The sequence below is a fragment of the Sphaerodactylus townsendi genome, linkage group LG16 (assembly GCF_021028975.2).
Source record: "Sphaerodactylus townsendi isolate TG3544 linkage group LG16, MPM_Stown_v2.3, whole genome shotgun sequence".
NCBI classification, from domain to species: Eukaryota; Metazoa; Chordata; class Lepidosauria; order Squamata; family Sphaerodactylidae; genus Sphaerodactylus; species Sphaerodactylus townsendi.
The window spans coordinates 17,670,008-17,686,384 of NC_059440.1; the positions used below are offsets into that span (position 1 = coordinate 17,670,008).

Sequence of the window (16,377 nt, forward strand, 5' to 3'; positions counted from 1 at the left end):
GTGCCATTCTGAATGTGACCAAGCTGGATCCATGAGTGAAGATTCAGGTCCCAACAGTCTGATCCAAAGATGTGAATATAGCAGTGGTGGCGAACCTATGGCACGGGTGCCAGAGGTGGCACTCAGAGCCCTCTCTGTGGGCACGCACAAACAGAGTGCCCCCCCCCCCCCATCTAGGCTGGCCTGGGTCACTGGGTTTGATTATTAGCATTAAACCTAAGATCTAGTTTTGGGGAAGCAGTGTAGGTAACCCTGTTAAGCGCTGTTAAACCCCACTGATTTTCATGCGAAGAACTAAAGCGCGATCCTTTACCTGGGAGTAAGCTCGGTTGCTGGCAATGGGGCTTGCTTTTGAGTAAACCCTCTTAGGGTCATGATTCACCTGTTGGAAGAGTTGCATCGTTGCTTCAAAGCAAAGCCACCGACTACCACAAAGCTTACTCCTGAGTAACACATGCCTCGGAGCCAACCGTTTTTTCTAAACTAAAGCCTCAGTATTCAGGTTAAATTGCTGTGTTGGCACTTTGCAATAAATAAGTGGGTTTTGGGTTGCAATTTGGGCACTCGGTCTCGAAAAGGTTCGCCATCACTGGAATATAGGATCAGTGTCTGAATTTACCCAGTAATTTCCCAGCTACCTGAACTTTAGATTCTTCGTATACTAACTAGCTCGTGCTCAGAGAGACTATTTTGGGGGGCAATTCAAAACCCTAAATTATTCAAAGAAATCCAAACAATGCTGATGGTATGCGAAAATCAAAAGGATTTTATTGACACATTCTGGCAGAAAAGTCACTGAAATGTATAAAGCGAATGTTTGGTATGCAACTGGACATACAGTGTATTGCACTGATTCAATAGCCAACAGAATAATTATTTCAATGCATTATAATTACAGACACCAAAAATCCCTCTATTCTAAAGCAAAATTAAAAAAAAAACAGAAACAGAAAACAAGAGACACTGTGATTTTGCAAACTCAGAGTAATTTAAATAGGTTTCAGCCTGACATATCTTTTCAGAATGACCTTCTGCAATTCAGTTAGTGAAACCACACAGTTGATTGAAATAATGAAAGCTTATTCAGTGAACCCCTAACACCCCCCTCCCCCCCCCCCACTGGTTAGCTTCATGGCCATAATCTAGGAGTGCTTGCAAAATTTGCGTGCCACTGATTCTAGTTAAGTTGATCCGAATAGTGTTGACTGGGGAATCCTCGGACTTTATCACACAAGCTAATTCCTCTCCAAATTTCAGGACACACAGTCTGAACCTCTTCCAAATGTGTCTAACTGCACAATACACCCACAATGCACCAAGTGGGAACTCCTTAACACTGTCTCGCCTCCAGAAGGAAGAGTGGTGCCAAAAGGGGATGATTTGCAGGCAAGAAACAGGCAGAAGGGTGCTTAACTCTTCCCCCCAAGTAAGTATTCCTCTGCAATCCCCATTCCCTAAGATCTCCAGCCTCATATCTGTGATGGAAACATGGATCTGGAATACGGGCTGGGGGACAGTTGCAGAGTGAATGTGGAGAGCAGGGGACGAATTCAGCACACACCACCTGCTTTTCAGTAGAGAGATCAAGGGAAAGGTCTCCTAACACATACTGCAGATGGACCTTGTAGCTCTGTCCCAAAGTTGCAATCCTTTGCATGCTTTTTCTGGAAAAAGCCCCACTGGAGACCTTTTTGGGTACAAATGCGTACAATCGAGTGGTATGAGTACCTTCACGCAGAGCACTAAGAAGAGCATATAGATTTTCCATTTCTCGGCTAGGACATCACATCAACATTCATGATGCAGTAACAGCGACAACTCTCAAAAACACTTTGTGGTACATACACTTTTATAGCCATCACAGCCAACAACAATTGGTAGCACGTGCCCTTGAAACTGCCTCTGTTCTTGGGTACATAAAAATCCACTAGATCGTTTGTATTAAACAGCCGCATTTCTTAGAGATGGGCATTCAAATTGCGAATTGCTATTCGCTGAAATACATGCTACGTTCTTACTAGGTCAAAAGAGCCAGTCTGCATCCTCAGCGCAATAAACTGCATGTGAAGGACTGCATGTTTGAACGCTTGTCTTGTTAATGGATTCTGCCCGCCTGCTCCCCTGACAGCGTAGTTTTCCAAACAGTGACACTCTCCTCCACCTTCCCCCCCACAGGAGATCATTCAGGCTTGCAGCTCTTTTGCCCCCACACCAAAATACCCATCTGCAGCCTGCAGCAATACAACCCAGGAGAAGGTTTCCCAGTTGACTGATCTGATTGGCTAAGACAAAAAAAAAGACAACAGTACGGAGTGTTCACTCTGTTCCCTGATAGATCGATGGACAACAAGAACAGAATCAGAAGCTTTAAATGTTCCCAACGAAGAGGAAAACAAGGCTCCTGATTTTTACTCCCTGAAAATCTGGGAAAGAGGTCAGAGGAATCAGAGTGGAATGAGCGGTCTCCCCAGCAGCTGTTCATGAAAGACCCTGCCACACACATGATTGAGAGTGAACATCCCAAAGGCCTTCAGACCTGTGGCCGTTTTCTCTTCAAGTTTCAGACCCGGCATGGGACTAGGTACATAAAGTAAAATGACACATCTTTAACAAATCCAGCAATAAATTTGCTGGCTGATCCAGCAATAAATTTGCTGGTGCGTCAGGAACAGAAAAAGCTATTTTGTTCCTGAAAAAGCTCTGTAAGCTTGACAATCAACCATGATTCTGGGGGAAAAAAAGCAATGCAGAGGAATCCACTTGAGAAACCGTCTCCCTGATTAAATACAACATTCATTCAAGATATCACATTTCGTGCAGCTACTAAAATGTGTGCGTTTTCATTAGCACCAGCAGGTTTGCCGAGCGTCTGGCTGTGTTTTGAATAGCAGACAGCCAGGTTATGGGGCTGAACAATAAGACTTCAATTATGGCCCTGTGCTTTCCCGCAACACCTCTCTAAACTCTCCTGCCATTACCTAAAAAAAACCAAAACCCTCTCATCCATAAGCCCTGGTATACAGTCCAGTCCTTTTTTTAAAAAAATCAATGTTTCTGTTGCCACACTCATACTGTCTACTGAACTAAAAAGACATACTGGTCGATTTAAATCTACAGGCAGGCGCTGTTAAATGTGACTTCACTGCAAAGGAGAAATCTTCAATGGTATCATGATTCTGGATTCCATTTCCTGAATTAGGGGCACTGGAAATTAAAAGGAAAGAAGGTTTGTCAATTCAATTGCCTTGTCAATTCAATTGCCTTGCCAATTGCCTTGTTTGTCAATTCAAGGGTTGTGCAATGAGATCTGTCATGGGTGGGACTTGATCACCACTAGGACACAAGTAAGGAGAAGCTTCAAGATTTTCTAGGATGGGGGGTGGCACCCCTTCAGGAGACTCTCTGAACCTGAAGATGCAGACTGTGCAAATGAACAACTCTTCACATGCTGCCTGTTATCTTCCTGTGGGCTTTATGCAAAATGGAAATGGCGGAGCTTTCAGGACAGCACTGAGCCCTTTGCCAGTCTTCAGGACAAATTGCAAAGGAGCCATGTGTCAGATCTACGACCTCATTCAACGCTGGACTCTGGATGTTGCAGTTCTGGAATCTTTCTTGAAATGAACACGAGTACCTGGCTTTTGCAAAGTCAGTTCTGACTCCTTGTATACTTGACCCGGCCTTTATCCCCTCCAATGCCCACACCCCCTCCCTCCCTGTTCTCATGGACAGCAGAAGCAGGGAAGTGAAAGAAAGCGGAAGTCCTTCTCCAAGGTCGGTGCACAGATAGGAAGCCATCTGCCTGCCCCCCTCCCCAGGAAGGTGCCAGAGATGCTTCTAGTTAACTACAGTTGCCAGCATGAGAAAAGGAGAGGGGGAAAGAGAGGCCCATAAACAAAAAGGGGTCTGCAGAGCCTCAAACACAGCAGGAGTTCAAACACTCCACAACCAAACTTCTCTACTGAAAAAGAGCACAGATGAGTCTCAGAAGGGATGCAACTGAGAGCGGAAATTCCCAAGCAGGCGTCTAGATCACATTCCACCACAACAGCAACAAGCTGTTACCTGTGTAGTACACCAGTTCATCCCATCCAGGCTTGTGCCACGCAGCATTTCTTGTGTCTTCTCTGGACTGAAGATCTTTGTAAGCTGGGAGTGTGAGAGGAAAAGGAATCCATGTCCTGATTTAAGTTTGCACCCTCCTTTCAAACAGAGTTGAATACCACAGACAAGTAAGTCTGTGGTCAAGTCTAAACTGCTTTCACTGTCATGGCACCACCCACCCTTCCCCATGCTTGGACCATAATCACCCACCAGTTTAAATGAACTGCTTGCAAGTGACAGGGGATTAGTTTGTAGGAGGGGCAGTACAAACTCTTTGTTGAAGACGATTGCATACCCCTGCTCTTGAAATGCTCAGACACCAGAGTCAGGGCCTGCTCCATCCCTTCCCAAGATGCCTCTTGCAGTGGCATACTGCTACAAAACAGAGCACCCCCCTCCACGCCCAGCATCCAGCCGAACTCCCCCACTGAACTCCCCTGCACCCCGTTTCCCCCTGCAAAAAAATCAACAAACCTTTCCTCCATCTGAGTGGTCCCAGTGCTGCTCGGATGAAGGTTTGTTGATTATTTCTTTTTGCAGGAGAGAGGTGCAGCAGGAGAAATTGGGGGGGGGGGGGATACAGCCCAGCGGGAGGGAGTTCAGCCAGTGGCTGGGCATGGGGGCGGGGGGCAGAGAAGAGCTCTCTGGGATATTCTATCCTCTTATGCATAAAATATGCACAGATGGTACCTAAGTAATGCATGACCTCCTAAATAACCCTTGTGGGATATCTACCACTGTTCACCTCTGAAAAGCAGGTGTGTCCTTTCACATTCCCAAATACAGTAAAAAGCACACGTACAAAACCTGAGCTCTCTTCTGACAATAGAAACAATGTTGGGGTGCCAATAATTACCAACTGCATCCTTTATGGACTATAATGGCAGGAAAGGGGACGGGGCTTAGTAAATCCCAATGAAACCTATCTTACCCCAGAGATGATGGACCACATACAGCTGTCCAATCTGTGAGAAAAAGCCTCCGACTGCTTCTTCGTTGTCTTGTCGAAAACTAATGGCACGGGCCCTGAAAAGAAGAAGGTCTTGAAAAATAGGTCAAGAGCTTCACAGTTGCAGCAGCAGCCAAGGTAGACATAATTACCCCGGCCTCAGAATGCAGCAATGCCCCAGGCACCTCGCTGTCTTAAAACAAACAAAGCCTAATATTTCAAGTTCCTACAAGCTCATATCCATCTGGTTTACATTACAGGGCCTGGCACAATTTCAGCCAGATCACTGTACATACGGGTTTGCATAATGCTTTTAATATATTCAGTATTTCATAATCTTTATTAACCTGCCTTCAAAATGTTCAGCAGCGGCAGGCCTCTATTCTTCCTGTTTTGTGAAGGAAGAAACAAGGCGAACAGCGCCACCCCGTGCAATGTACATCTTTGCAATATATGTGACTTGCCTGAGCCTACATAATAAGTTCTCAGGATTTGAATTCAGATCTTCCAAACACACCCACGCACAACTCTCCTGCCCCACTGGACCACTTCAACCCACTGACATGTTAAAACACATCAATGTGCCTTTGATTGAGTCAGACTACAGATTCATCTATTCCAGCATTACCTACTAGCAATTCTGGCAGTGACTCTCTAAGTTCTTTTCCAGGATACTCAAGAATTCCTGGGACCTACAACCTTTTGCATTGAGTTTTGACTAGTCAAAGAAGAGTTCAGATTTATACCCCTCCCTTTCTCTCCTGTAGGAGACTCAAAGAGGCTTACAATCTCCTTTCCCCCCCCCCCCCCCCCAACAACAGGGAATAGACAAGCAATGGCCACCACTTTCATGCCCTGCTCATGAGTCTGTAGAGGAAGGCCTCTGCTGGAGGTGGAATGCTGGATTAAATAGATAATGGTCAGATCCAGCAAGGCAAGTCGTACCTTCTCAGAAAGGCCCTTCTGGCACCTTCTTTGCTGCCAGAACCCAATACGCAAATGCCTGCTTTGCACGTATGTCTAGGGTGACATTCATTACATATTGAAGGACACTTACCAGTAGTTTCCCCACTCAATCATTGTGCCAGGCTGAAAGAAAGAAAGAGAAAAGGATGCAAGTAGATCCTAAGACTAGAATTAATCTTTTCATTTCCCAGGTTGGGAAGAGCCTCTCAATATTTAAAGGCAGACCTGTAAGTAGTACGTTGCTGGAGTACCGTCTGACTTTTTAGGCCCTAAATTGTAATTAACTGAATCCTCTGTCAACTTGGTATTTTACCGGATTCCAAAAAATTACCTGTGGTGCAAAGTCTTCGCCCTATAGTCTCAATCAGGTTGAAAATATTGTCCACTATGTTTTACACTGCTCTTTCTATGTGCCCATCCACCAGAAATTGCTGAATCCTTTTCTGATAACATTTTCCAGCTCGGATGAGGAATGCATTAGCTTTTTATTGACTGATGTTATTCTGCTGGTACTGCGTTTCTCCGAATATAAGACAGTGTCTTATATTAATTTTTGCTCCCAAAGATGCGCTATGTCTTATTTTCAGGGGATGTCTTATTTTTCTGTGTTCTGTTCGTCGGGCATGCTTCCAAACAAAAACTTTGCTACGTCTTACTTTCGGGGGATGCCTTATATTTCGCACTTCAGCAAAACCTCTACTATGTCTTATTTTTAGGGGATGTCTTATATTCGGGGAAACAGGGTAACTCTTAAAGTGCCTGTTTTCTTCTTTTTATCAATAAATGACAATAAACATAAGAAGCAAATTAGTACCTATTAATTCTGCAGGAATTCTAGCCAAAATTGTAATGTTTTAATATTCATGGACAGTTTTTTTTATTTTATGAGTTTCATTTTCTTTGAAATATGTTTGTAATACGTTTACATTAACTGTAACCAAAAGACTGATTGACTGATAAAAGAGAGATTCATTTCTGAGGAAAGGATGATGACAAGCACATTTTAATGTTAAAAAAATTCTATACATTTAAAAGGGCACTCACACGAAGTTGGTAAGACCTCAGTTCATAGATATTGGGCCCCGCCCTGGAAACTGGTTCATTCCAGAAACTGAATTCCAGAAGCAGCTGATTCTTGCGTGAAAGAAGCATATTTCCTCTCGCTTTGCGAAACTCCGTAAACTCCTAAAAGATACCCAGAGTGCAATGTGTAATAGCAGGATGCTGTGTGTACTAATGAAAAACTGATCCAGTGTCTGCAATTTGGTTACTAGCATTAACAGTTTAAGACTCAAATGCCTCCAAATCTAATCTGATGTACACACTGGGAGAAAAATGTTTTGAATGATGGGGTCAAGAGGTAGAGGATTTCACCTCACTTACATGTTCTCTGTTCTGTAAAAAGTAGATCCCCCAGCCCCAATTTACATGTGAACAGATGGGCGTATGAATCCCCCATTGTGTTTACTTGGACAACACACAACCCAAGTATGTTCAACAGAAGAGGAAGGTCAGGATGGGTTGCATCACCCCCAATGTGTCCTATTGAAAAGGACTGGAAAACAGTGGAGAGCTTCTCTGTTTCAGGCACCTGTTCCTCAATTGTTTACTGGCATAACTTACAAGTAATGATGTTTTATTCTAACAGCACTGAAAGTTACTGCACTTTCAACACCAATACACCATGCACAGTTTATGAAGTGACAGCAGTCTGTAGCCCTTCTTTTTCAAACCACATGACAGCGTTGGGAAACCTGGAGTTTAATCTTTGCAGTTTATGCTCCGTTAGAAGATTAATCTAGCAGAAGCCGTTCTATCTAAGCTAAATCCAGCTGACATCAGCAAGATCACCTGATTCTGAACTGGGTGGAGCGGAGACAGTCGAACTTTGTATCTAACGTTACCTTATCATGTCGAAGCTTACTCATGACCTCCGTAAGGGCTGGGTAGCCTCCCTCATACCGCCAGAGATGGACTGGAATCAAAAGGGACAAGTTTTAAAATTCCCCTCTCTTTAGAGAGGCACTCAACTGGCCTGGTTTGCCCACCATTCTCCTCTGCAGCACATGGGTACCAGCTTCTGGCTACTGGCTTCCACATGAATGGGTAAACCACTGTGCTTTCTTTCAGTGCTCATTAAGACCATTAGAGGTCTCAAGTCAGGAAGCCATGCCAAATCCCAGTTTTCTGAGTCACCATCACTCCCTTGCAAACCTTCTGAGACTTGGTCACCTGGTATTTGACTTTGCTGCATGCCCCACCCTCTCTGGTTCATTAGCCACTGGGACTTTGCTCAGCTACCCACAAATTGCTCAGCCTGGCTTGAACAGAGCATCTCTTGCAAACACATATAACTGGCACAGTTTCAGGTTCTGTTGTACATCTATCTCCTACCAGCCTGATCTTGCTCTCCGTACCACGTGTTCCATGTCCCCACCAGTGTACACGGATACTCCTTCCCTTCGTGGATCTTTGGCAGCACCTCTTGACTTAAAAAAAGAAAAGAACACAGGCAGCACGTTGAATTTCCTTCACTACGAAACCGCCAGCATTCTCACCTGATGCATACAGCCTTAGAGACAGATTTTAAAATTGCCACCAAAAGAAAAAAACTATAATAATTTGAGAGTATGAATCTGCAAAAAATACAGATCCTGCCTTCCTAAAGTTTTACACAAGGAGCCCACAGCCAGGGGAGGAAAATAAAAGAGGGGGGAAAATTCATTCAGTTTGGCTACGGCATATGTATTTATTCTGAAGCATCAAGTTTTGGTAAAAGATTTTAAGAAGTGCCAAAAGCGTCATAGAAAAGGTGGGTTTTGAAGAAAGATGCAAGCAACATCAAACAAAAGGTCTGGGACAATTCTAGACATAAATCACAGGGCCTTTCCCCACTCGCTTCCATCCCCCCTATGCCGCGCGCTGCTCTCAGCGCGCGGCATCCCAGGCGCGCGCCCAGGCGTCCCCACGACCCCGCGCTCTGTGCGGGGTCATCAAAAGGCGCCGTTCAGAAGAGCGTCTGGGATGCCGCGTGCTGAGGGGCGTGACAGCAGCAGCTTTGGGGCGGCTGCGCTGTTGCCGCCCCTCTCAGTGGGGAGTGCCGAGGGACCCCGTGCTACTCTCCTCGAGTAGCGCGGGGCTTAAGGGAAGTGGGGAAAGGGCCACAGTTTCCAGCTTCAAGTCAGCTGCAAATCCCTTGTGCATTTTTTTTTCTTACGTCCTCTTCCTCTTTATTATTTTTCACTGTCTAAATCTAAGTTAGTAGCTGCTTGGGAGCAGGGATCTTTTTTTAATGTTACTTTGTCAAGTAGCATACACACTGGCAGCACTGTATAGCTAACTTTAAGAATCACCAAGGCACTCAATGCAATGCTAGGACTTACCAAATTTGGTTGTAAGATTCTAGGCATTCTGGTTTGACATTGTGAACTGAAACAGCAAAAGTCAACAACAAAAGTCAGTCAGTCAACAGTCACAAACCTTTATTAGGCATTAAAAAAGAAAGAAAAAAGGAAGGAAACAAAGCAAAACATAGCAAACCAAAATAAATTATTCCAACATGTCAAGGAGAAATTTAGCTAGAGGTTACAATCAGAGGGGAAAAATTATTTGATAAGAATATAACCTTCCTAGCTGATGAATATTCATTAAACTTTACGGGAAGCAAAGAAAAATGTTATATCTGGATCTCTCATATTTAGGACAATAAAGCAGAATATGTTCCATAGATTGGATCTCAGAGATACAATGGGGACATTTTCGCTCTTGTTGGGAAATCTTAGTGAACCTTCCTTGTAATATTGATGAGGGGAAAGAATTGCAGCATGCCAACAACAAAAATTTTAAGTAAGAAACAATACTAGGGCTGTCACTAGTATGAGCACTAAGCCATTAGATTTTTGTTGGCATGTGTATAAGGCAATAATAGTTTGGAAGAAAAAAGGCATTATTTTTGAGTATGCCTGCATATATTACAGCAGGCACGATTCAGGACAGACATTCTTTTCTGAGGGTGAGACAGAACAGGAAATATACTCACCACAGATCCATAAGCACTTAGGTTGAAAATAACCAACCTTGTAAAAGTCTGTTATCCAATTAATTGGGACACTCTTTTAATCAATCAAATTCTAATTAAATCTAGTAATTAACTGAATGCTTCAAACGTATATGTGCAAATAAAACAAAAAGGTAAGAAAAGAAGAAACACTGAAACATAAAACCAGTGACTCACATTGTAATTTATAGAGACTGCTGGTTTCTCTTTTGGCTAAGAGGTTGGAGTGAGCATCTTTCCTGGGGTCAACTTTGCGGACAAACAACGATTTTAACCAGCTGTCTTCACCAGATCGGTTACTGGATGACACCAGGCCCCTGCACGTTAAGAAAGACAGCATCAAAACAGTGTTCAACTTCTTCACCCTCTTCTGTGGATTATCTTTAGATTTCACACTGTCAGTCTGGAAAGGGGCCGAAAGCCATTTTGTGAGTCCTCTTGGAACACCTGAGGAAGATATGGTTTGGACCATCCTGACTCCCAGCACTTCTACTTTTAAACCATCGCTATATAGGGAAGCTATGGACACGTTATCCAGCAGCAGACAGATGGTGTATCTTGTCGTGGGACAATGTGCTGACTCAAGGTCATCGAAAGGATTAAAACCTGCTCCATTACAAGTGCCATGTCCTAGATAAGAATAGTCTTCAAAAGTAAGGTGTGTCCTACAGGGTTTTGACAATGAGTCACAACACAGCCAAAACAACAGCAGAATGTTGGCATTATTAGCAAACAAAGGTTCAAAATATGAGCTTTCCGGACACTGTGGCTTATCTACAGGGTCTATATATCAACAGAGGTGGCAGGTTTTGAGTGCGGCAAAGCAAAATGGAATGCAGAAAGATCTTAGCTGGGTGTGCAATCTGCCAAGAAGCTGCCCTGCACAAAACTCAGAATGAAAGCTCTATGAGAGCATGTTGTAAGTCTCTTTGTTAACTACTGGGACAGGTGTCGCAGTTAGATTTCCTAAGATGCCTGGTAATAGATTGATAAATCTCAGTTAGTTGCAGGGAATCACTTAGAGCAGCAGTGGCGTAGTGGCTAAGAGCAGGTGCACTCTGAGCTGGAGGAACCGGGTTTGATTCCCAGCTCTGCCACTTGAGTTCTGGAGGCTGATCTGGGGAATTCAGATTAGCCTGTGCACTCCCACACACGCCAGCTGGGTGACCTTGGGCTAGTCACAGCTTCTCGGAGCTCTCTCAGCCCCACCTACCTCACAGGGTGTTTGTTGTGAGGGGGGAAGGGCAAGGAGATTGTCAGCCCCTTTGAGTCTCCTACAGGAGAGAAAGGGGGGATATAAATCCAAACTCTTCTTCTTCTTAACCAGCTACCTGATTTTACCGGAACAGGCACAACAGTTGAAGGGAAATCGTGGCTTATCTATACAAACTGGGAGGAAAAACAGGCGTTTAACAGTGCAGTCCTAAACAGAATTATGCCCTTCTAAGTGTAATGATGTCAATTGGTTGAAACGGGTGTTAATTTGATTAGGACTGCACTGTAAGTTACCTTTTAATCAAATCTAGTGCAGAAGGGAGTGTACCAGCATATAGGTCACTCAGAGAGCCTTTGATTGTCTAAAACTTGGATACTGTGTATGTTATCCAAATGTTCTCCACTGAAACTGTTTATGTGCTGTTTCAATACAATTGATACAAGAATGAAAGATAAAGGCACAGCAGAAAGACTTTCTCCCGCTATCCAAATGTGCAAACAATGTTTTTGTTACCTTGAAGAACCCACTCGTATCTTGCTTCCCACAAGCTGTGACCTAGAGTTCATGACTTTTTAGAATCTTCCATGCAAGCCAGTGAAGATTATGTGATGCTTACAGTTTGCTGAAAGTAAGAGGTAAGACAGCAAACATCCTTGTTGTGTAAGCAACGATCTGTTATCTGGAAGGCTGCTGGTTCAAGCCAAATCTTGGTCACACATTCACTAAGTGGTCTTTAGCAGCACTATCTAGTATCTAGGAGCTCAAAGTGGTACACTTTGTCCTCCCTTATTTTAACCTCACAACTCTGTGAGATAAGTTAGCTCAGTGAGAGTGACTAGTGAGAGTGAGTAGCTTAACGTCACCCAGCAAGCTTCATTGGGGGATTTGAACCTGAGGCTCCCAAATCCTAGGCCAGCATTCTAATTAGGACAGAGTGGCCACTAGATCCAAGCAAACTATGTGAACTGAAAATCACAGCCAGACCTAGCCCTGGCTAGTCTTCCTCCATCAGTGGATATGATTGGGGGGGGGGGGAGGTGCGTGCGGGTGGGTGGAAGGACCTTTTCCAGAGCTGTTTTGGCTTCCCCATCCACCCCTGCCTCCTCACCACAAAACAAAGTTTGAAAGGGTATAACAGCAACACCAAAAATGCCCACTGAGCATTCTTTTCTTAAAATGACATGTGATGTTTTTATTGTATTGTCGAAGGCTTTCACGGCCGGAATCACTGGGGTGCTGTGTGGTTTCCGGGCTGTATGGCCGTCCTCTGAAGATGCCAGCCACAGATGCAGGCGAAACGTCAGGAGAGAATGCTGCTAGAACACGGCCATACAGCCCGGAAACCACACAGCACCCCGATGTTTTTATTATTTTGAGGAACTTTAATCACCAAGGTGTGTGTGTGTGTATATATATATATTTACATTTGATATTTTTGTGCAAACCAGGGATGTCTTCCATTTTTGTGAAGAACCCTGCCTCTCACCTGGCTCAATGCTGGTTTTGTTTTGATCCGCTTTCCAAGGCACGGATCCCCCCAGCACACTGGGGACTATCACATTCACAGACACTTTTCCGGGTGCCCTCCAAGCGCTTGAGAAAGTGGGCAGGGTTAGGGGGGGCCTCTGCCCAACAGGGCAACATTGAAAGGTATCCCGTTGACCTGAAATGTTGAAGAGCTACCACTGGAGTTATATATCACCTCACTCCCTAATGTTTTGTGGTTGGCTCTGCCTCTTGCGGCATTTTGTGACTGTGTCCATTAGCCTGTGGCAGAATTCCAAAGGTGCCCCAAAGATCAAAAAGGTTGGTGACCCCTTCTCTATGGCCTGGTTTGGAATTAGTTACAATGATAATACTGGCTTGCCTTACAAATATGTGGTAAAGATTACCCTGATAATATGTCAGGAGCACTTTGAAGAATGGAAAAGCATATAGAAATGCTATCTAATAATGGATGCAAAAAGTCTATTATTACTAGAAGAGCCTTCACCTTCGGGTGGGAAATCACTGACAGTGAAATACATGACATTGGACAATTATTTTTTCCAGTACAACCTGGCGTTTAAACATTTGACTTCTGAATATTTGACTTCTGGGAAACTGACATGCTTTTCAATTCAGTTGTTTGTTGCCTTGATCATAGGTCCAAACACAACTTTACAGAACAGAAGGAAACATACACATCAATTAATGTCAAAACAAACAACCCCTTGTCCTTGTGTCAATTATTTGCCTCTGTTTTTCAATTGCCACGGCACATTTAAACTTCTGACTCCACTTGAAGGAAACATGTGATTTTTACTGGTTTGAACAAGAGCTGAAATACCATATATATAATGTGTCCTAGCGGAGTAATCCTCCAGAAATCCATGGGCGAACTGGCTAGAATTTTAAAAATGCTATTTGGCATAACCCAAATATGCACCATCTCAAAGTGACGTCAGAAAACCCTCAAGGCCCCCAGATTTCAGAACCATATATGGTTTGTAGATCATTTCTACCTAGAAATACTTTCTTGTTCTTTCTTTGCAGCAGAAACAGCCAAGACAACACTAATTTCCACAAATACCCCATCATGATGACAGGATTGTTCTTTTATCGGTTTTAAACCAGGGGAAATTCATTTGGACCAAGGAAAGGAGACATATGTTTGGATACAGAAGAAGTTCCTGTTGGAAGGGGTGTGTATTTTGTTTTTAAATTACCGTGTGGCGAGAGACCACGGGTTTGGGCATTATGCCACTTCCAGAATTGGGATTATGAGGGGGGGGGAAGCAGATAGAATATGGAGAAAGCACCTAGATCAGGGTGCAAGCTAATGGTTGGGGATACACACCGAAAATATGATGCTACAAACTGGAAAGGAAGATACATGTCAAAGGGCTTGCAAGCAGGGGAGATAACCAGCAACTAATTCACACAATTTGGTGCAAAATCAGGCTTGCTGATGCTCACTGGAGGTTAAGGCACCCCAAACAGGTAGACCGAAGTGAGGTTTAATGTGTCTAGGATGTGCGGCTGGGCTTGATGAAAGCGATTTTGGAGGGGTTTTGTGGATCAACTCCCTACAGTGCACTAAAGGAGGGTTTTTGTTTTGCAGGGGGATCCCCTTCCCACCCCATCAGGTATGAGTCAAACCCAGTGGAACACAATGCACAGGTATATGGGGAATATAAAGAAATGGCTCTCCAAGGGGAAAGGAAGTAAACGAGTTTGCATCCTCGCCACCCCCTCAGGTGGAAGGAGAGGCTGCCTATTTGCCTTTAGGACGGCTGGGTTTAAAGGGGGAACATCTGGGATCTGCACCTTTGCACCTGCTCATCCCTTATTGTTACCACAGAGTAACGTGTTTACTAATAGTTAGCTAATAAGCTTGAGCCGACAAGGGCTAATTAAATAAATAATTTTTATTCCAAACCCTCAGAGGGTCTGTTATAGAATCAGAGGAGTCGCCCTGAGTATACAAAAGTCACAGTTCTTATAGGATAAAGACAGCTGATGCATCATAAATGTTGCAAAGCCAAACCCTGTCAATTCATGACGTTTCAATATTCCCATCATGGCGATACATTGTTAAATAGCATTCTTAAGAATATAGTTTCTCACATGGCTTGACTCTCTTTCTTTGCTTTAATTCTGCTTTGTCAGTTATTTTTCTACACACACACTTTCTCAGCTCATTGCTAAGTAAAAGTATCTTTTCTTTGGAATGTGGGAAGAGACAATAGGGGCTGTTTTGGAAAGCAAAGTACCTTTTGCTATTTCTGAGCCATAATTCTTAACACTAAAATGTCTTCAAGAAAACTTGCTTAAGTTACATATAAGTATACTTCAGTTGAAATAATCATTTAAATGCTTTATTTCTATTTTCTGGGTCTGTGCTTTAGTTGAAGATATTATTTTCATGAGCCTTTTACTTGCACACAAGCATTAAAAGTATCTTTTTCTGGAATGCAGGAACATTGAATGCTTTTTCTTAACAAAGACACTTTTTCATGATTCTGTGAAATGACTTTAAGCTGTATTTCTGCCAGAATCTTTTTCTCTCCATTATTTTCCTAAATAATGGGGAGAGGGAAGAAATAACCTTCTGGTAAATCTAAAATCATTTCCTTTTTCTCTTTCTCTCTCTTTCTCTCACTTTCTACCACTTTCTATTTCCTTCTTACTTTCACTCTTTTCCTTCTGTGCCTACATTATGGCCACTCCCCCAAATGTGGTTCTGAAGGAGATGATGGGGGGAAAAAACCCCCGGAAAGGGGATTTGATGACAGGAGCAACGAGTCAGGATTAGCCAACAGCCATTTACTTTTATTTAAAACTCCAACAGACATTTGCTTTTATTTAAAACATTTGTATGCCGCTTTTCCACCGAGCTCAGGGTCCCCCCCCCCTTCCCGTTCTCTGGGGAAATACGAGGAAGGGGGAAACCCGATGACGACCCTCCCCCTTATTTCCCCAGGGAGGGAGAAACCCCCAGGCGAGGCCTTGACCTTGAGGGTGGGGGAGGGGGGAGGAGAGGCCAGCTGGCCCCCTCCCTCCCTCCCTCCCGCCCGCCTCCGGCCCGCGCGCCGCCCGCTTCCCGTCATATTTTTCCCTTCACCTCCCCTCCCCGCGCGGGTCCCCTCACCTGAGGAGAAAAAGGCGGGAACTGGGCCCCTTCTCGCAGAAGGGGCGGAGGCGGGCTCCGCTCCCCCTCAGCAGCGCCCCGGCCGCCATCTTGAATGCTGGGGGGGGGGGGGGCGCAATGTGGCTGGCAGCCACTAGAGGGAGAAAAGCAGCACGAAATGAGAAAAGCATCAGGAGGGGGGGGGGCGGGGGTTGGGATACAGGGGGGGAGAAAATGTGGGATTATTTTGTCCAGATTATTTTGGGGTTCCTTTCGCACACGCCTGGTGACATTTCCTGAAGGTTTCGCCTCCCCCATTTGGAAAAAGGGCAAAGCACCTGTGACCTATAAGCCAAAATGCTCATCAGTAATATGCTCTTCACTTTTACAGGTGTCAAACTCGCGGCCCTCCAGATGTTATGGACTACAGTTCCCATCACCCCCTGCCAACCAGGTTTGACACCTATTTTGCA

General features: G+C 44.3%; 1 protein-coding gene across 1 annotated transcript; it reads right to left on the reverse strand.

The window, feature by feature from the left end:
- Positions 1 to 746: 746 nt before the first annotated feature.
- On the reverse strand, positions 747 to 16,054 carry NIPSNAP2 (nipsnap homolog 2). Its single transcript, XM_048518859.1, has 10 exons — positions 15,926 to 16,054; positions 10,254 to 10,393; positions 9,403 to 9,448; positions 8,414 to 8,508; positions 7,924 to 7,994; positions 7,064 to 7,204; positions 6,111 to 6,142; positions 5,036 to 5,130; positions 4,066 to 4,149; positions 747 to 3,204 (listed from the first exon to the last, which is right to left on the reverse strand). Exons 1-10 carry the CDS (start codon positions 16,012 to 16,014, stop codon positions 3,140 to 3,142), a joined length of 858 nt encoding a protein of 285 aa, XP_048374816.1. The 5' UTR covers positions 16,015 to 16,054; the 3' UTR covers positions 747 to 3,139.
- Positions 16,055 to 16,377: the final 323 nt, after the last annotated feature.

Coding starts and splice junctions, on each gene's coding strand:
- NIPSNAP2 (XM_048518859.1), bottom strand. CDS start 16,014: ATGGCGGCCGGGGCGCTGCTGAGGGGGAGCGGAGCCCGCCTCCGCCCC. Junction 8,509..9,402: donor GAATCTTACAACCAAATTTG/GTAAGTCCTAGC, acceptor TCTTTTTTTAAG/TCAAGAGGTGCTGCCAAAGA. Junction 7,205..7,923: donor GTAAGCTTCGACATGATAAG/GTAACGTTAGAT, acceptor GGTATCTTTTAG/GAGTTTACGGAGTTTCGCAA.